Genomic DNA, 20414 nt, shown 5'->3' on the forward strand with positions numbered 1-20414 from the left:
CCTAGGTAGCAAGAACCTGGGCTATGACTTAAGAGAATTTTCCAAACATCAGGGAGGGAAGTGGAGATGCTTCTGGACTACAAGCAGCAGAGAGAACGGGAAAAAAGAGAAAAGGTCAGACACTGGAACTGCTTCCATTGCCCCTCTTCCACCTCGAGGTTGAACAATGGCCAGAGCAGGAACGATAGCAAAACCACAGAGGGATTAAAGAGGAAGCCAAAGCAGAGAGGATTTATGCCCTGCTTCCCACGGGGCACATGGAAGCAGAATAAAAATGGCAACACGGAGTGCTCAGGTGGAGAGGAGGTGAGAGAAGGTGGTAAAGAGCGCCCCCAAGTCTCCCTCTGTCGTCAGATAGTGACTGAGCTGAGGGCAGGGAGAAGGCAGGTCAATCCCACCACAGAGGCCATGGAGACCGCGTGGCTCAGGGCCAGGCCCGAGGCATGGCAGTGCACTGAGTCGGGCCTCGGTCAGCCAGGGAAGGTCCACGGGACCCCGACAGCACCAGCAGAACAGACCACACCACACGCTAGTCCCAGGAGACCAGTGGGACCCATAGGACAGCAGCGGGCACCCAAGGGTCCACCACTCTTCTCCCATAGGCTGGGGGACGTTCAGCCTTTCCTTCCATGCCGGCACCGTCCTGGGGAGGCCGGAGAGGGGCCAGCCTTGAAGAAGCAAGAAAGCCCCCAAACAGAGTGGCTGAAGGAGGAATATTTATCAGAAAGAGACAAGAACCCGAAAGAGGCAGAAGCAGAGAATACCTTTTATTGGCTAGTTGACGTTTCCCCCCAACTCATGGTCAGTGCAAACTGAGGCTCCCCAGCAAGCCGAGAGCAGTCGAGGAAGGTAAAGAATGCCATGATGATTGCACATCTGAATGTAGCACAAAGATTCTGACCTGCTAATGTGTGCTTGTTTTCCAAAAATCCATCTTTAATGTTCTGCCACAGCTGAGGCCTCCTTTGTCCCCTCTTCGCGGTAAGGCGGCTGCAGTGTTTCATACTCAGGCTGCTATTTTCGCTCTGCACATTAGTGCCAAGCAATCACCAAAGCCTCCCTCCTCCCCTCCCTCCCATGGGTGAACCTGCCTTTTCCAGTCCTCGGCATTCAGTTCCTGCCTTTTTGACAACATTAAAACACATACACACACACTTGCGGCCGTGTTGGCTTTGTTGACAATTCCCATCTCTCAGGCTAGATGGAGAGCTGACTGGAGGCCCCAGCACAAAATGCTTCCTTGAACCAAGTCATGTAGGTAGCGAAGTGTCAGATGGGATCTGACAATTCATATCCTAATTACCAGCAAGAAAGTCTCATGGCTTAGCCCATTTTGCAGTTGATATCTCGAACAGGGAGAGATAAAACAGCATACATTAATACTGTATAAGACTAGAACCAGGGGCTTCCCTGGTGGCACAGTGGTTAAGAATCCACCTGCCAATGCAGGGGACATGGGTTCGAGCCCTGGTCCGCGAAGATCCCACATGCCGCGGAGCAACTAAGCCTGTGTGCCACAACTACTGAGCCTGCGTGCTACAAGTACTGAAGCCTGTGTGCCTAGAGCCCATGCTCCACAGCAAGAGAAGCCACCACAATGAGAAGCCCGCGCACCACAGCGAAGAGTAGCCCCCACTCGAGAAAGCCCTCGCACAGCAACGAAAACCCAAAGCAGCCAAAAATAAATAAATTAATTAATAAATTAATTTTTTTAAAAAGAAATGTGACATTAAAAATTTTAAAAAGACTAGAACCAGATTGAGAATTTAGAGCTACTCTCTTAGTTAATAAAGTTCCTGTAAGTTTGGGATTAGCAGATACACGCTACTATTTATAAAATAGTTGGACAACAAGGACCTACCATATAGCACAGGGAACTCTATTCAATACCTTGTAATAACCCATAACGGAAAAGAATCTGAAAAAGAGTACACATAAATATATATATATATATATATATAACTCACTTTGCTGTACAGCCGAAAACACCACAACATTGTAAATCAACTATACTTCAATTAAAAAAGGAAAAACTATTAAAACTAAAAAAAACCTTAAATTAAAAAGCTCCTATAACATAGTGTATCCATCTGGAGCAGGTTTCTCTAACTGAGCACTGCTGACACTTTGGTCTGGATGATTCTGTGCTGTGGGCTCTCCTGTGCACTACAGATGTTCAAAAGCATCCCTGGCCTCTACCCACTAGTTGCCAGTAGCACCTGCCTCCCAGTGTGACAGCCTAAAATGATTCCAGACACTGCCAAACACCCCCTGGGATGGGGGAATGGAGGATCATCCCCCTGCATTGAGACCTCGTGAGCCAGAACATCCACAGTAAAATCAGGGGTTGAGGAAAGTCTGCACTGGAGGAAGGTTGGACAAAAGGGCTTTGCATAAGTCTCGGGTTTTCAACAACTGCGCAGCATGAAAATGTCAGTGACGAGGAAGATAATGATGTTTCTTTAGTCTGTTCCTCCTAGAGTCTTCTGGGAACCACGTTCTGCTTCCCGCTTCCTCCTCTCTCTCCTGTCTGCTCTGGTTAAAGAAAATTATAACAGCCAAAGGAAGGCTCTGACTCGCTCATCAAGGTCGGCACCCAAGCCAGAGTAGGGTGTCATCTTGCCCAGCTTCCAACATTTGCTCGTCTCAAGACCTCGGGTGTAGCATGATTAGACTCAGGCCCACCCACCTGGATTTGGAAGAGTGACCATTTGAGCCCCTGAGCACCCCTCTGAGCTATATCATTCTGCCATTCCTCTTTCCCAGCAAATCATAGAAATGCCCGCCTTCACCTCCACAAGCAGAGGCAAAGCTAAACATTTCTGAAACTGGATGACATCATTTCCACTGGATCCCCCCAGCCCCCTCCCTGCAGCCAGCCTCCATCCCAGACACCCCTCTGCTCTCTCCCCAGGCTTAGCCCTGGAGCACAGATAGACATCTGGTTCCAGCTCTGCAGTGGCCTTTTGGCATCCTCAGGGCTCCTGTTGACTCTGAGATTATTGTTACCTGCTCCCCCAAGCCACATCACCCCGTGGAGCAGTGCCTACCCAGGCTGGCCGGGCTGTGCACAAGGCGAGGGGAGTGAGTGAATCAGCCATGTTCACACCCCCTACATCCTAGCAGAACACTCCATTTACATTCCTGTACTCTTCGAATCCTTTGTAAATCTCCCCTATCTCGTACCAGCCTCCAACCCTCCTTGGAAAACATATGTTAGGGAGGTTCCCTTCCTTCAGTTTGGGGAGTAGTTCTTATATGTCATCATCACTCACCAGCATTTAGCAATCATTGCTCATGTAGGACACTGGGACAAGAGAGATGTGAACGACATGGTCCCTGCCCTCGGGGAGCCAACAAGCTTAGAAAAGTCAAAATAACATGGCCTTTGCCCTCAGAAGATGGCAGGACCAATGAGGCCAAAGAGCAGAGGTGACCTGGGGTGGGGAGAGCACAGTCTGGCCAGACCTGGTCCCCGCCACCCCACTGGCATATTGAGGTACACTTTCTCCATTCTGTCGGCCCACTGCACACTGCCCCCTTCTTTTGGAGAACCCCCCTGTGGTTTGGGGGGAGGCTGGCAGTCAGAAGAGCAAACCCATGACCCAAGCTGAGCCAATCAAATAGTACCTCACCTCTCTGGCTGAAATAACTGAACCCAAGGAGTGCGCAAAGATCTCAACCACCAGATCAGAGACTTTTTCTAAGATTTGTAAAATCAAAGGTGGTTTGAGATACTACCAAGTTGAAGTCAGGAACCCTAGTGGTCATCTCTCCTTCTGTGTGAAGCCTGCCTGGCATGGAAGAGGGTGGAATGGAGACAGGACAGGCAGAGAGAGCTCCAGGAACACCCAGATCCCTAGATCCAGGCTGCTCGAGGCCAGCACTGCCCTTCCCTTTCCATGGTCTAGAGGGATGAGCCAATAACTTCTCCTTTTTCTTTAAGCTGGTTGGGTTGAACTTCTGAAGCCAATGACTAAAGGAGTTCTGGCCAGTGCACAGTCATGACTTACTGCGTCGGGTAAAAGAAGCCAGAAACGTGTACTTCGTGGTGGGACAGAATCTATTTCTGTGGACACAGAGGCCTCAGAGGGACACACATGGGCCAACACGCAAAGGAGAGACAGACGTTGCTGGGACAGGCAGCAGAGGGACAAGCGAGGTGCCTGAAGTTCCCTGTGTGATGCGCCAACCATGAGCCTTCGCTGGAAATGGGCACCGCAGACGTGCCCGACAGGGAATCACCCCACACTTAACAACATATTCCCTCTCACTATGGTGTGGCCCTGAGATCTCCTCACACTGGAAGGATGCTGTGTGTCTGGCCCTTGCTAGATCTGGTGAGCGTGGGCTCTGCCAGGAAGACCAAGTGTGGTAAGGCTGCGGATGCAGGGGACCCCTCCTCAGTGTGTTAGGGTGAAGAGCTCCAGGCCTGGGGATCCAGGGAGGGATTTTGTCTGGGGGCTGTTTCATCAACAGACACCCATTTGGTTACTTGTGTAGAGGAAAACCACACTGCCCTCAGGCAGAGACTGAGTCACCCAACAGAAAGTCATATTACACAGTAAGAATTATCTGGAGCAAATGAATCTTTAGCATTGCAGACTTCCCAGTCTTTCTTCCCATAATAGTGTCTCCAAAGAAAGTTAGCTCCTGGACTCTACATGAGCACAGACTCTGGTGGGAGGCAAGGGGCTCACATGGCGAGGATGAAGGCTGGCTTGGCGAGAAATACATTGTATATATATAATATAATTACATTGAAATAGTTACCAAAATATGTTTTTAAAATTAGAATATGGTAAGGTTCGTGCTTCTTTATTAACATTCTATATAAAAGTTTTGGAGTGGTGACTAATAAGCACCATAATTATGAGGTAATGATGAATATGTGCTATTTTGAATTATTTGCAACAATTGTAATGTAATATGAATATAATCCATGATTTCTATTACTGTGCTTCATTGTCTGCATTCATACCAAGAGGAAATAAGTTAGTGAGAGTTGGTGTAACTAAAGATGTAACGGTACAATTCTTTCATGCTCTGGAGATAATGTTCATATACAAATCCTCTGGTAGCCCACTGACTCAAATTCACACTAAAGTGTAAATGATTGTCCTGGGCCCTTTCCCCAGAGTAGGTAAGACAGTGGTGATAGTGGGACCGAATATGAGGCCACTAAGCACTGGGAATCAAATAGAAGTGAAAGATATTCCATGGTGACTGAAGCAGCCACACTTCAAACTTGCTGACAAAAACCCTCACACACACACTACCGCGGAGAAGGACATTCACTGCCCCATTTTGTATAATAGCTGAAGAGAGAAAATAACTCGTGTCCATCAGTAGGAGACAGGCTAAATCAACTGGCACTTCGCACAATGGACTGCAGTATTCTGAGTGGTTACAAAGGAATGAAGCCCTTCATATGCTGACATGGAAAGAGCTCCAAGACATTTTATTTAGTAAAATAATAACAAATAATGGAAAGGTGCTAAACAATGTTTACAGTGTGCTGCCTTCAAGGCAAGAAGGGGATACAAATTAGAATACGTATTTAGACTTCCTTGAATTTGCATAAAGAAACACTGAAAGGATAAGAAAAAAAAAAAGGTTCCAGGACAGCAAGCAGTGGAATAGATGGAGACAGACAGGAAGCTGAATCTTCACGGTGCACCTTTCAGTTGTTTTCATTTTTGAACAGTGTGTATTCAAAATAATAATAAAATCACAGTAACACAAAACTGTGTAAAGGACATCATTTTCATTATATAGACCAACTGTTAAAAAATAATAACAGGACTTCCCTGGTGGCGCAGTGGTTAAGAATCCGTCTACCAATGCAGGGGACACAGGTTCGAGCCCTGGTCCAGGAAGATCCCACATGCCGCGGAGCAACGAAGCCCGTGCGCCACAACTACTGAGCCTGAGCTCTAGAGCCCATGAGCCACAACTACTGAGCTCGTGCGCCACAACTACTGAAGCCCGCGCCTAGAGCCGGTGTTCCGCAACAAGAGAAGCCACCGCAATAAGAAGCCCGCGCACCGCAATGAAGAGTAGCCCCCACTCACCGCAACTAGAGAAAGCCCGCGCACAGTAATGAAGACCCAACACAGCCAAAAATAAATAAATAAATAAATAAATTTTTTTAAAAAATAATAACAAAGATGTTTTAAACCTGGAATAGACCCCACTGCACTGTGCTGGACTGTGTCAAGCCTGAAAGGCACTGAACAAATATGAATCCCTGTCACACCCTGATTCAACAGGTGCAACATGACACCCCCTGGTTCTCTGATCAGGAAGTTTTCTTCTTAATCTCGCCACGATCCACCCATCGTTAACGCCACCGAGCTCAAGTCTCACAGGCCACATAGGTTGTTGTCACTCAGCTCCTGGCAACCACGCTGGTGCTGAGTTGCAGGCCTGGTGTGCAGGCACCCACTGAGATACATGTTGAGGCTCCATCTGGTCCACAGGCCCTCCGGCCCTGTACCAAGCATCCTTCAGGAAATTGGACTCAACAACCCCTTTCCGCTCTGCTCATTAAAAACCACCACTGCAGCAGGGCTAACTCGGAGCGGCCTCCGCGGCGTGGCCCCCTCACTTTGATGTGAGTTGGAGTCGCAGAATCGGGTTCATTTACTGCTCCTCTAGCTGCAGGCTCCATCAGCAGTGCACACTCACCATGGTAACGCTCAGGCCTCTTTTGGGAACCCTTCTTTTCTCTGAGCTTAAAACCATTCAAAGGAAGATCTATCCAAGTTGATCAATTAAAAGACACTTATTAAATGCCTTTTCCAAAGTCAAAACATCTACAACAAGAAGTTGTTAAAAGCATAGATTAGAAGTTGTGTTTCCCTGATACATGTGCTAAATTAGGTTAAATATTTAGCTGGAAGTAAAAAGGCACAGCACACTCATCCAGAGCAAGAAAAGGTCAGAATGCTACCCCTGTGTGAGCCTTCACACAAAGGCTTAGGACACAGGGACTGTGGCTTTCAGGGAACAGGGCACACGTCTGTGTGGTACCCGAATCGTTCTCACTGCTTTGTGCTCACACACCATGAGCTCTAGCTAAGGGGATATCAACTATACTCATTAAAGGAGAGAACATTGGAAGCATTTAAAATAAATGCCAGTGATTCAAAATCATAAAAGTTTCCAACAGGCTCAAGAGAACAGGAGGAACAAGGAGAAAAAAGATGGAGGGGAAATCTCCTGAAGGATAAAGGGTGATCGGGGCCGCATGGATGCTGAGATTTTGTTTGTTTGGCTAATTTTCAGCAAATAGGATTTGTCTCCTCCTGCCTTTGTTTCCAGGTCTATCTCCTGCAGCTGTCACTGGCTGGCCGTTTGGAAGCCCAGCGAATTCAGTTCAGAGCTGTGTTGTCCCTGAAACATCAGTGTTGTCCCACTCAGTGAAGAAACTGTGATGCCCTGAGATCAGGAGGGCTTATGAGATCGACAGTGCTAATCTGCTCTCAAGGAGAACCTCGGTTTCCAACACTTCAGGCTAGAACGTACAAAATAAATTATTTCCTCAACTTAACTGAGCTTGATTTGGAGGGAATATGAAAGGTTGGGAAGTGAAGGTCCTTAATCCCAGGATTCCGGGCTGGAAGGAAGCTTGGCTGGAAAGCTGGGATTCTTCTTTTCTTACTCATGCTAAGAGCATCTATTATGACAGCCCATAATTATATAGACATGGCCATTCCACAGGGCAAATTACGTCAACTTAAAGGTTACTACTATCAAAACACAGCACAGCGGGCTTCCCTGGTGGCGCAGTGGTTGAGAGTCTGCCTGCCAATGCAGGGAACATGGGTTCGAGCCCTGGTCCGGGAGGATCCCACATGCCACGGAGCAACTAGACCCGTGAGCCACAACTACTGAGCCTGCGCATCCGGAGCCTGTGGTCCGCAGCAAGGGAGGCCGCGATAGTGAGAGGCCTGCGCACCATGATGAAGAGTGGTCCCTGCTTGCCACAACTGGAGAGAGCCCTCGTGCAGAAACGAAGACCCAACGCAGCCATAAATTAATTAATTATTATTTTTTTAATTAAAAAAAAAAAAACACACAGCACAGCGTGGTTATCTACTGCATGCCTATAATTCAGGCTTGTGACTCTAGCACTAAAAGGGGTTAAATGAGCCTATGGAAAATCTCTCCTTAGGAGGAACCAAATGTAGTTCCAGCACTCCAGACCCAGAATGGAGAGTACAGTCTCAAAACACAAACCCATACGGATAAGTCACAGACGTAATGTAGCCGGTCAACTCTAACAGCGTCATCTGATGTTACTCATTGCACGTACACGCCTGCCCTCTCCCCAATCAAATAGGACTCTCCCCAGTTACTTACCTAGCATACCCTGACAAACGTCTGTACGCGTGGCTCCACCAACGATAAACTGAGGGCTGGGACACAATTCCTGAAAGCACTTGGGGACAAAACACAAGTCACAAGACGCCCAGTGATGGTGGCAGCAAGCGTGAAAGAACTTGAGAGTCCCAAAATTCATGGAAGAGACCTAGGAGAACATCCACTGCACATACCGCATTGTATTGCCGAGGATGCTGAAGCCCAGAGAAGGCGGGAGAGCTGCCCACAGTCACCGAGGGGTGGCAGAGTAGGAGCTGGAGCCCACGGCCAGCTCTTTATCGTTATACATACTGTGTGTGGGGGGGGGGGCGGTGAAAGCAGGTATGGGGGAGGGTAGCAGAAAGGCAAAGGCTGAGATAATGACATGAGGAGTTATGATCTCACCCATTCAGACAACACCCCTATTACAGGGAGAGCATGAGGCTAATGTTTAAAACTCTAACAAAAGGCCCTGCACCCTGTAGACACTCATTAAATACTGGACTCAATGATGACCCCATGTGCTGCTGGAAACACTGAGGCGTCAGGAAGTGTCTTATACAGAGAGGAGAACTCAGCTCCATTCCCACATCTGCCCTATGCTTCCCCTGCTCACCTACCTCAAAGTGGCAGCCCTACAGCCTTGTATAAAGCTGCCAGCTCCTACCTAAATGGGCCAAGACAGTGCCTTTGGACTGGCTTTTTTTTTTCTTCCAAATATTAAAAAAATTCATTAACTTGTTTTCTATTTAAAAAATATACGTGCATATGGGTAAAAAAAATCTAACAGTAAATAATGCTGTAAAACAAAAAAATTCCTTCTACTGCACATTCTTTGCTGTTAGCATTTCTTAGGTATCCTTCCAGAAACCATCTTTTGATTTAAAAGCACACTTACATATATATCCATTTTTTATCTTGTACATCTTTCCTTAGCACATATAGAGCTTTATCATTTCATTATAAGTACCATGAGCTATTTAGTCAGCCCTCCAATGATGGGACTTAGTTCTGTTTGTTTGTATGTTTGTTGCAATCTCTTGCCATCTCTAGTGGCAATTTAAAGAGAGAAGTGGCATGAGTCAGACTAGGGGTTCTAAAAGTAGACAGCTGCAAATTCTAATCCCAGGTGCCTGACAGCTCCCAGTCTCCAGACATCCTCTCTTGGCAGACAAAAGGTGGAGAGATTTAAAAATTGAATAAATAGGGCCTCCCTGGTGGCGCAGTGGTTGAGAGTCCGCCTGCCGATGCAGGGGATACGGGTTCGTGCCCCGGTCCGGGAGGATCCCATATGCCGCGGAGCGGCTGGGCCCGTGAGCCATGGCCGCTGAGCCTGCGCATCCGGAGCCTGTGCTCCGCAACGGGAGAGGCCACAACAGTGAGAGGCCCGCATACCGCAAAAAAAAAAAAAAAAAAAAAAAAAATTGAATAAATAAAAATAGAGAGACAAAAACGTTGAATGTAGTTTGTTTTTAAAAAAAGAAGGAGAAAATTGCTTCATGGAGAAGGAAAGGCAGGGAGCACGTTGAACAGAGGTTTAGCAGAATCTCTCTCGTTAAAACCTTCTTAAAAGAGTCTCCTGTTGGAATTCCCTAGCGGTCTAGTGACTGGAAAAAAAAAAAAGTATCCTGTTCCTCATGTCCCACGCATCCATCAGTCTACTAAAATCTGACTCCGATCTCCAACGGCTTCATGAAACTCTTCTCACCTGAGTCACCAGCATCATGGAAGGAGCTTTGTTCCCCTGAATCTCCCTACTCTTGACACTTGATACTGTGGCCTATTCCCTCCTTCTGAAACCCTCCTCTCTTGGCTTCTTGACTTTCTCACCTCTCTACTCCTTGTCAGTCTCCTTTCAGGGTTCCTCTGCTGTCCTCATCCCCAGGATCAGGGAAGCCCTGGGCTGGGTCCTCAGTCCTCGGCATGACCCCATTTCATAGAGCAATAACATACCCGAAAACTTCTCCCTGGGTGACATCATCCAGACCCGTGGTTTCAACTACTAACTATAGAATATGCTCATAGTGCTGTGGTCAGAAAAGATACTTGATACGATTTCAATTTTCTTAAATTTACCAAGGCTAGATTTGTGACCCAAGATACAATCCATCCTGGAGAATGTTCCATGAGCACATGAGAAAAATGTATATTCTGTTGTTTTTGGATGGAATGTCCTATAAATATCAAGTCCATCTTGTTTAATGTATCATTTAAAGTTGGTGTTTCCTTGTTTATTTTCATTTTGGATGATCTGTCCATTGGTGAAAGTGGGGTGCTAAAGTCCCCTACTATGATTGTGTTACTGTCGATTTCCCCTTTTATGGCTGTTAGTATTTGCCTTATGTATTGAGGTGCTCCTATGTTGGGTGCATAAATATTTACAATTGTTATATCTTCTTCTTGGATCGATCCCTTGATCATTATGTAGTGTCCTTCTTTGTCTCTTGTAATAGGCTTTATTTTAAAGTCTATTTTGTCTGATATGAGAATTGCTACTCCAGCTTTCTTCTGATTTCCATTTGCATAGAATATCTTTTTCCATCACAGCAAAGGAAACCATAAACAAGACCAAAAGACAACCCTCAGAATGGGAGAAAATATTTGCAAATGAAGCAACTGACAAAGGATTAATCTCCAAAATTTACAAGCAGCTCATGCAGCTCAAAAACAAAAAAAACAAACAACCCAATCCAAAAATGGGCAGAAGACCTAAATAGACATTTCTCCAAAGAAGATATATAGACTGCCAACAAACACATGAAAGAATACTCAACATCATTAATCATTAGAGAAATGCAAATCAAAACTACAATGGGGCTTCCCTGGTGGCACAGTGGTTGGGAGTCCGCCTGCCGATGCAGGGGACACGGGTTCGTGCCCCAGTCCGGGATGATCCCACATGCCGCGGAGCGGCTGGACCGGTGAGCCATGGCCGCTGAGCCTGCGCATCCGGAGCCTGTGCTCCGCAACGGGAGAGGCCACAACAGTGAGAGGCCCGCATACCGCAAAAAAAAAAAAACTACAATGAGATATCATCTCACACCGGTCAGAATGGCCATCATCAAAAAATCTACAAACAATAAATGCTGGAGAGGGTATGGAGAAAAGGGAACACTCTTGCACTGTTGGTGGGAATGTAAATTAATACAGCCACTATGGAGAACAGTATGGAGGTTCCTTAGAAAACTACAAATAGAACTACCATACGATCAAGCAATCCCACTACTGGGCATATACCCTGAGAAAACCATAATTCAAAAAGAGTTATGTACCAAAATGTTCATTGCAGCTCTATTTACAATAGCCAGGACATGGAAGCAACCTAAGTGTCCATCATCGGATGAATGGATAAAGAAGATGTGGCATATATATATACAATGGAATATTACTCAGCCATAAAAGGAAACGAAATTGAGTTATTTGTAGTGAGGTGGATGGACCTAGAGTCTGTCATACAGAGTGAAATAAGTCAGAAAGAGAAAAACAAATACCGTATGCTAACACATATATATGGAACCTAAGACAAAAAAAAGGTCATGAAGAACCTAGGCGTAAGACAGGAATAAAGACACAGACCTACTAGAGAATGGACTTGAGGACATGGGGAGGGGGAAGGGTAAGCTGTGACAAAGTGAGAGAGTGGTTTGGACATATATACACTACCAAAAGTAAGGTAGATAGCTAGTGGGAAGCAGCCGCATAGCACAGGGAGATCGGCTCGGTGCTTTGTGACCACCTAGAGGGGTGGGATAGGGAGGGTGGGAGGGAGATGCAAGAGGGAGGAGATATGGGGATATATGTATGTGTATAGCTGATTCACCTTGTTATACAGCAGAAACTAACACATCATTGTAAAGCAATTATACTCCAATAAAGATGTTAAAAAAAAAAAAGTAACACGGCAGCCAAAGATGTTTAAAGAGGCAAGCCTCAGTAAAGAGGCAGGCTCCCACTTCCCCCACTCTTGGGACATTATTTTTTTCTTCCTTATAAACAAACTTGTCAGACTTTCCTGTTTGCACAGTGGTTAGGAATCCGCCTGCCAGTGCAGGGGACACAGGTTTGAGCCCTTGTCCAGGAAGATCCCACATGCCGCGGAGCAACTAAGCCCGTGCGCCACAACTACTGAGCCTGAGCTCTAGAGCCCACGAGCCACAACTACTGAGCCCACGTGCCACAACTACTGAAGCCCACGCGCCTAGAGCTCGTGCTCCGCAACAAGAGAAGCCACCACAATGAGAAGCCTGCACACCGCAACGAAGAGTGGCCCCAGCTCGCTGCAACTAGAGAAAGCCCACATGCAGCAACGAAGACCCAACGCAGCCAAAAATTAAATAAATAAATAAATTCATTTAAAAAACCCAAACAAACATGTCTTTTTAGTACTTCCTTTACTTTCAGAAATGTTTACTATTTCTCAGGTAAAGATCTCAAAACATTCCATAAACTCAAATTATTCAAGCCTTATATCAGCCTCTGATGAAAGGGCACAAGAGAAACACTGGTATCAGTAAGGAATTCAAGGTAGGAAGTGATTTAAACCACACATTCTCAGTGACTTGGTGACTTGGAAACATTGCTCCCCAGGGCATTAGTCCATGTCTGATAGTCTATGTTTGGTATTACAGGAGCCCTGGCTGTGCACTTCCGGGAAACCCAGTGATGTCGCCACATTTTATCATCATCACCATTGATTATGGCCACATTACTCAGCCCAGCACTCCTGTCGCTCTGGGATCTGGCCCCATTTGACGTTTCCCACAACACTCTGTTTCCCAAGGTGCTCTCTCTCCCCTAATTACAATGCACCACTGCCTTCCTCTGAACATGCTGGCTCTGAATGCACATCCACAGTCCTGTGCCTTTGCTCACACCTGTGCCTTCTTGGTCTCTATCATGACCCTCTTCTTTTACCAACTCCCCCATCCCCCGCTCAGATGTCTGCCCCAATCCCAGTCAGTTTAACTGCTTCTGTCCCTGAACTCCAATACATATTTATATTTCGCTCTCTGGACATTCTGTCTTATAATAATTGCTAGAGATAGCTCACAGCATTGAGCGTCTATTATGTGCCAGGTACTGTGTTAAACCCATTCTCTCATTTAAGCCTCCCAATAGCCTGATGAGATAAGTCATATTATTATTCCCATTTTATAGATGAGGAAACTGAGTCCCAGGGAGGTTAGTAACTTAGCCACAGTCACAGAGCTAGTAAATGGCAGAAAGGGAACCAGAATCCTGATCTACCTGATGCCCAAACCCAAGCTCTTAGCCATTCTGCTGCCTGTCAGCTATCAATTGTCTCTTTTCCCAACTAGCAAAAGCTCCACATTACGATCTGCACATGACCAGCACTCAAAAAATCAAGGCTGAATTAAAAATTCCAAATTCATTAATCCAAGAGGCAGCAACTGAAAACAAAGAGTGGGAGACCCAAACTGAGGCCTCTCCCCTTCATCCTTACCCTAGCCTCCCAAAGTTCAACCCGCCATGTTTCTCTTAACCTGAGATGGCCGTTTTACGGGTCCTTACCACGCAGCTGACATTGCCTCACTTCTCTCTGTGTATTTCTCCTTAAGATCAATAAACTGGTTAATTACAGAACAATGGACAGAGAAGAACATCATTGACTGGGCTGCACTAGGGCCCACACACATTGGGCATCCCTCAAACCATAGGGACCCAGGTTGGGTGTCAAGCCAGAGTGATGGGGAAGCTGGGAAATGAGAAGTAGCTTCTAGGAGCACTCCCTGCTCTCACACAGCCAGTCATGTTCTTTGTGATAGGATTGTTGCCCTTGCCTAACACTAGTCGGGGGGAAATAGCCTTAGACTCATGAATAGCCAAAAGTTTCTCCTGAGAACCCATGCTTGACCATGACATATTCAGTCTGAGCAAACTTGTCTTCCAACCCTTGGAATAAGAGCCCAACCAAACCTTACACTCAGGACTTAAAATAGGCAGAAACACACAGCAGGGGCAGGAGGTCAAATGTTATGGTTTCAGAAAACATCTAAGTATCAAGCTTTATTTATTATTGAGAGGGCAGAAACAAATATACATATATATATTTAGCACATCTCATCTTCTTTCCCCCAAAGGCAAGTAAAAAATTAACATCTTTATGGGAACCAGGGTTATAAGAGCCACATCTGAGCAGCTGGCTTAAAGTTCCTAAGACTAAAGTGGTAAGGGGTTACCCTCAAAAGCAGCAAGTGAAGCAAAAAGGCAAACAACCCAATTTTAAAATGGGCAAAGCACATTTTTGTGCTTTGAAGAAGTAGACATTTCTCCAAAGATGATGTACAAATGATCAACAAGTACATGAAAAGATGGTCAACGTCACTAATCATTAGGGAAATGCAAATCAAAACCGTGATGAGATACCACTTCACACCCACTAGGATGGCCACCACCACGAAACAGAAAATAACCAGTGAGTGTGAAGATGTAGAAAAATTAGAAGCCTGTGCACTGGTGGTAGGAATGTAAAATGGTGCAGTGGCTATGGAAAACAATATGGTGGGCCCTCAAAAAATCGAAAGTAAATTACCATATGATCTAGCAATTCTGCTTCTGGAGGTAAACCCAAAACAATTGAAAGCAGGGTCTCAAAGAGCTATTTGTCCACCCATATTCACAGAAGCATGATCCACAATAGCCAAGAGATGCAAGCAACCCAAGTGTCTACTGATGAATGAATGGATGAATAAAGTGTGAAATATGCATACAGTGGAATACTATCCAGCCTAAAAAACGAAGGAAGTACTGTCACATTCTACAACATGCATGCATCTCAAGGACATTATGCTAAGTGAAATCAGCCAGCCATAAAAGGACAAATACTGCAGGATTTCACTTATATATGAGGTACCTAGAGTAGTCAAACTCATAGAGCCAGAAGTAAAATGGAAGGAAGGATGTGGAGTTAATGAGTGTGGAGTTTCAGTTTTGCAAGAAGAAAAAGTTCTGGAGATGGTCGGTGACAATAATTACGCAACAAATTATTGTTACTGAACTATACACTTAAAAATGGTTAAGGTGGTAAATTATATGTTGTGTGTATTTTACCACAATTTAAGAAAAAAAGAAGAAGAAAGAGAGGGAGGAAGGAAGGAAGGAAGGGAGGGAGGGAGGAAGGAAGGGAGGAAAGATGGAAGGAAGGAAGGAAGGAAGGAAGGAAGGATGGAAGGAAGGGAGGGAGGGAGGAAGGAAGGGAGGGAGGGAGGGAGAGAGGGAGGAAGGATGGAAGGAAGGAAGGAAGGGGGGAAGGGAGAGGGAGGGAGGGAGGAAGGATGGAAAGAAGGAGGGAGGGAGGGAGGGAGGAAGGAAGGAGGGAGGGAGGGAGGGAGGGATGAAGGAAGGAAGGAAGGAAGGAAGGGAGGAAGGGAGGGAGGGAGGGAGGCAGGGAGGGACGAAGGAAGGAAGGAAGGAAGGGAGGAAGGGAGGGAGGGAGGGAGGCAGGGAGGAACGAAGGAAGGAAGGAAGGGGAAGGGGGGAGGGAGGGAGGGAGGGAGGAAGGAAGGAAGGAAGGAAAGGGGGAAGGGGGAGGGAAGGAGGAAGTGGGAAGGGAGGGGGAGGGGGAGGGGAGGGGAGGGAAGGGGAGGAAAGAAGAGCAAATGAACCCATTGGTGCACCTCATTTCTGGACACCCCAACCTCCCTGCAGGCCCCTAAGAGAAAAGAAATGAAATGAAAGAAATGAAGCATTTAGGAAAAGGCTGAGTTTTCCCAGATTCCAAGGCACAGCCCCAATAGAGAGAGAATCAGGGTCGTTACAAACTCAGGAGTCTATTCAATAATCTGTAAGATCTTAGAGGGTAAAACTGGGTCCTACAATGTATCGTGTGATGTGTGAGCACAGCCCGGTCAAAAGCGGCTGAGTGAGAATCCTTCACTGATGACTGGGGACGGAGAGGGTACATTCTGACAAGCTTTTCGTTATTCCTCTGAAAACTCCCAATGATGGGAGTACTTCAGGTCCACATGAATCAGGTTCTACCACCTCATGGTCCGGCTTTTCTAGCATTTTGTTGACAGGCACAAATCAGCATTCCAGTCTGAAATTAGCATATGTACGTGGACAGTGAGACCAGGTAAAGACACAGTTTAGGGGAGAACATGAAATGTGGTTGAAGAGGTGAGGGCTTTAAGAATTTCAAATGAAAGAGAAAAACTAGGCAAAGGCTAAAGATACCTGACTTTGGTCACAGAGTGAAATCTTCTCCCCTGCCCCCATATCCATCTCCCCTCCCCCAAGCTCCTCGGGGTCCTTCAATTCCACTCAAATGTATTCTCCTCCCCTAAGCCTTTCCATCCTTCGGTCCTAACATCCCACATTGCCATGCCCGTGGTTGATGCCTCTGTTAGCATTTCCTTCATTCTGCCCGGGATGGCGGTCCTTTCTTCATGTGTCTGCCTCCCCACAATCTCCCTCAGGGCCGAGACCCCGGCTCATTCCTCAGTTTCTCCCCGACCACCTTTCCAAACAAGGCATAGCCAGTGCCTGGCCCAAAACAGAGGCCTAAAAAAACTGTCTGTTGAAATGAAATGTGGCTGCCAACTCTTGACATTAGAACATAAAACCATGGTTCCCAACCTTGATTTGGCCACCATCCCAGAGCACCCACATAGATTCCAGAGGGGCATGGAAGATGGCCATGGGGGGCTGGAGGGAAGTAGGGCAAAGGAGTTCTGCTCAGAGGTGGTAACTGTTGTGTAAAATTGATAGGATGAAAACAGAAGGGGTGGAGATAGCTGGGGTTAAAGGGTGATTTTGACCACATCCAAGGAGTTATTCTCTCCTTATCCTCCCTCTTCAACCATTGCCAAGAAAATAAGGACCATGGCTTGATTTTCCCATCACGGTCTAGAAGACAAACGGCCCCCTGGCCAAGGGTCACGAAGCGTGTTCTCTTATGAGACCTGTGGGCCAGGCACTGTCTCAATTCTCACAACCACTCCGTGGGGGGTGGGGGGCTCCTATCCTTGAGGTTAAATCACTGACAAGGGTCACAGAGCAGGAGGTCACGGGCCCAGGTTTTGGGGGGATGGTTCTACATCCCTTGCCCTTGAGATTTGGGGTGGGGGGGTTATCAGTGAGAGCATCCCAGAGCCCCTGACTCCCATCTGTATTCACAGACCCCCAGCCCCACCTCTCCACTCCCTAGCCCCAATAGAACAACGACAATTCACAACCCTGCACACTTCAGCAACGACGTCACAATGTACCCCAGGACTGATTACTTCTAGCATTGGTTTTTTCCATCTTGCACTGGCCCAGGGGTCCTATGCGATAGCTACTGTGCCTTCTGTGCCTGTTATGTGCCAAGCACTGTGCTCTGACCTTTATCTCCACTCCTTGTACCAACACTGAAAAATAAGATGCCAGTAGCACCATTTTACAGATGGAAGAACTGAGGATCACAGCGATTATCTGTCCAAGACCACACAGGCAGAGGCAGGATTCAAATCTAACTTGTCTGGTTCCAAAGCCAGTGTTTAAAGTGGAGGGGTGGGGCTAGGCTGAAATACGGGATACAGGAACACAGGGCCAAGAATCATAATTTCTCCCTCAGCTACTTTTGACCAGAAGCGAGGGCCCTCCACCCTGACACTCAACAGCAAACCCATCTCCTTACCGCGGGCCGCTTCCAAACAATGCCTTGAGTTTGTGGGGAGCATGGTCCAAGATCCTTGTAGCCCAAGGCTGGTGGGCACGCTGGGAACTCTGGATCCTTAAATAGGACCCCTGAGTCCAAGCACTTCTGCCTCAGGGTCTCAAAGTCCTGGCCCAAGTACTTCACGGCTTTCTGGTTGGAGCCAAGACCTCCAGCAGCCGCCTGCTGCTTGGATACTCTAGCCGCCGGCGCTGCCGTGGTCGAGGGCTCCGTGGGGTAGACAGGAGGGCAGAGCTGCTCTGTGCTGTCAGAGATCTGCCCCACGGGGAGGGAGCTGTAAGGCAGTGTGAAGGGGAGGTGGAGCAGGTAAACATTTCACCTGAGGCCCTGCTCCAGAGGGAAGTGAGTCAGAGCCACAAGCAGATATGTACCCAAGGTGCCAATGAATCTGCCCCACCCTCCCCTTCTGCTTTCAGCAGATAATTTGGAGGCTGGGAAACTTCCAGGGTCCCTCCCAGGCCATTAGCCTAAGAAATCCATTAGGATCACAGCCATCCATCCCCATCTCTTTGCAAGACCCTGCTTACTTCCCATTGGTCCCATCAGCTGAGATAAGAAGGCCTATTGGGCAGCTTGAGGCCAGTATTTTCCAAGGAATTGGTTCTCAGCAGGAGGGCAAGGGGTTAGAGGGGTCTCCTTTCCTTCCAGAAAAGTTTAGTTCCATATTCGCTAGAAGGACAAAAATATCAGAGAAGGGTGATTCATGGAGTGGATCAGAGTAACCCCAAGCAAAGATGTCCCTCCTACAAGGGAAGGGTTTGGCCTTTGCCTGGGTTATCTATCCCAACAGCACCAGTAATGAGCTCTATCACCTTGGGCAAGTTAGTTAACCTCTCATCCCCTTAATTTTCTCACCTGTAAAATGGAAGGTAATAGTAGGCCCTACCTTATAGGGTTGTTTGGAAGGGTGAAGAGATAGGGCATGGGATTTGCTTAGAATAGTACCTAAGAAGCACTCAGGGGTGCCGGTCCTCGTTATTCCTAGGAACCAGACCAGAAAGAGAAGGCCTGGGGAATAAGAGTTGTGGATTCTAATCTCAGAAGGGAAATGGGCTCTGGGACCTTGCATTAATTGCTTTTCTCAGGGTTCCAATTTCCAAGGCCTGGTTTACCCTAAGGATGTGGAACCTCAGTGATTTTTGAAACTGGGAGGGAGAGTGGCTGAAAAATGGTCCTCCAAAGATACTGAGTCCCAAACTCTGGAACCTGTGAATAGTACATACCTTATTTGGAAAAATGATCTTTGCAGTGGTGATTAAGGATCATGAAATGGGGAGATTATTGTAGCCCTAAATGCAGTCACAAGTGTCCTTATGAGACAGAGGCAGAGGGAGATTTGACAACAGACGAAAAAGGAGAAGGCAATGTATCCACAGAGGCCGAGACTGGAGTGATGCCGTCACAGGCCAAGGAATGCCAGCAGCTACCAGAAGCTGGCAGAGGCAAGGAACGAATCCTCCCCTAGGGCCTCTGGAGCGGGTATGGCCTTGCCGACATCTTGGTTTCAGCCCAATGAAACTGATTTTAGACTTCTGCCCTCCAAAACTGTGAGAGAACATGTTTCTGTTGTTTTAAGCCACCAAGTTCATGGTAATTGGTTACAGCAGCCTCAGGAAAGGAATCCAGTATGTGTGAGAATCCCGCGAAGCACTTACTTAAAATGCTGCTTCCTACCACTGCTCCCCCTCCCCCAAAAGGTTCTGATTCAGTGCGTGTGGGGTAGGACCCAGGAGTCTGCAGTTTTTAAACTGCTATCCAAGAGATGATGCCAAATGCAGGGGTCCACGGTCCACGCTCTGAGAAGCGCTGAACAAGCTGACCTCTGAGGCCCCTGGTTCCAACCTTCTAAGTCAGCAACAGTCTGTGAGTAAAGGACTTCACCCGACGGGCAGGTCTTGGCAAGCAGAAAGAAGGGGCTGTTCCCCACATGTCCAGGATAAAACATGGTTTCTCAGGTTTCACCAGAAATTCAAGGCCAAAATGACCTTCAGAGGCTCAAGGTAGCAACAGAAAGACTTGACTATGGCCCTGGTCCCTCTGGGAGCCCCATCTGTGTTTCCTCAGCACCATTTTCCCCTTGACTCAATGTCTCCTTCCACTGGTAAGCTCATCCAAAGTTCATGGTTACATTTTCACCAGCTCCTAAAGTGGACCCTGGTCTCATCTGGGTGCTCCATCCTCCTTTATTTATTTATTTATTTTTTTGCGGTACGCGGGCCTCTCACTGTTGTGGCCTCTCCTGTTGCGGAGCACAGGCTCCGGATGCGCAGGCCCAGCGGCCATGGCTCACGGGCCCAGCCGCTCCGCGGCATGTGGGATCCTCCCGGACCGGGGCACAAACCCATGTCCCCTGCATCGGCAGGTGGAT

At 47.2% G+C, this 20414-nt stretch overlaps 1 protein-coding gene across 1 annotated transcript in view; it reads right to left on the bottom strand.

Annotated features, from left to right (window-relative positions):
* Positions 1 to 20414, bottom strand: part of LOC308629430 (calpain-8-like) — a gene marked incomplete at both ends in the record, with an annotated part of 54395 nt that overhangs the window by 21335 nt on the left and 12646 nt on the right. The window contains 2 exon segments of the mRNA XM_081257251.1: positions 8368 to 8437; positions 18008 to 18301. Of these exon segments, the coding sequence (XP_081113377.1) occupies positions 8368 to 8437; positions 18008 to 18301 (364 nt within the window).

Source organism: Mesoplodon bidens (genome assembly GCF_964165515.1).
Source record: "Mesoplodon bidens genome assembly, chromosome: 2".
Classification (NCBI taxonomy): domain Eukaryota; kingdom Metazoa; phylum Chordata; class Mammalia; order Artiodactyla; family Ziphiidae; genus Mesoplodon; species Mesoplodon bidens.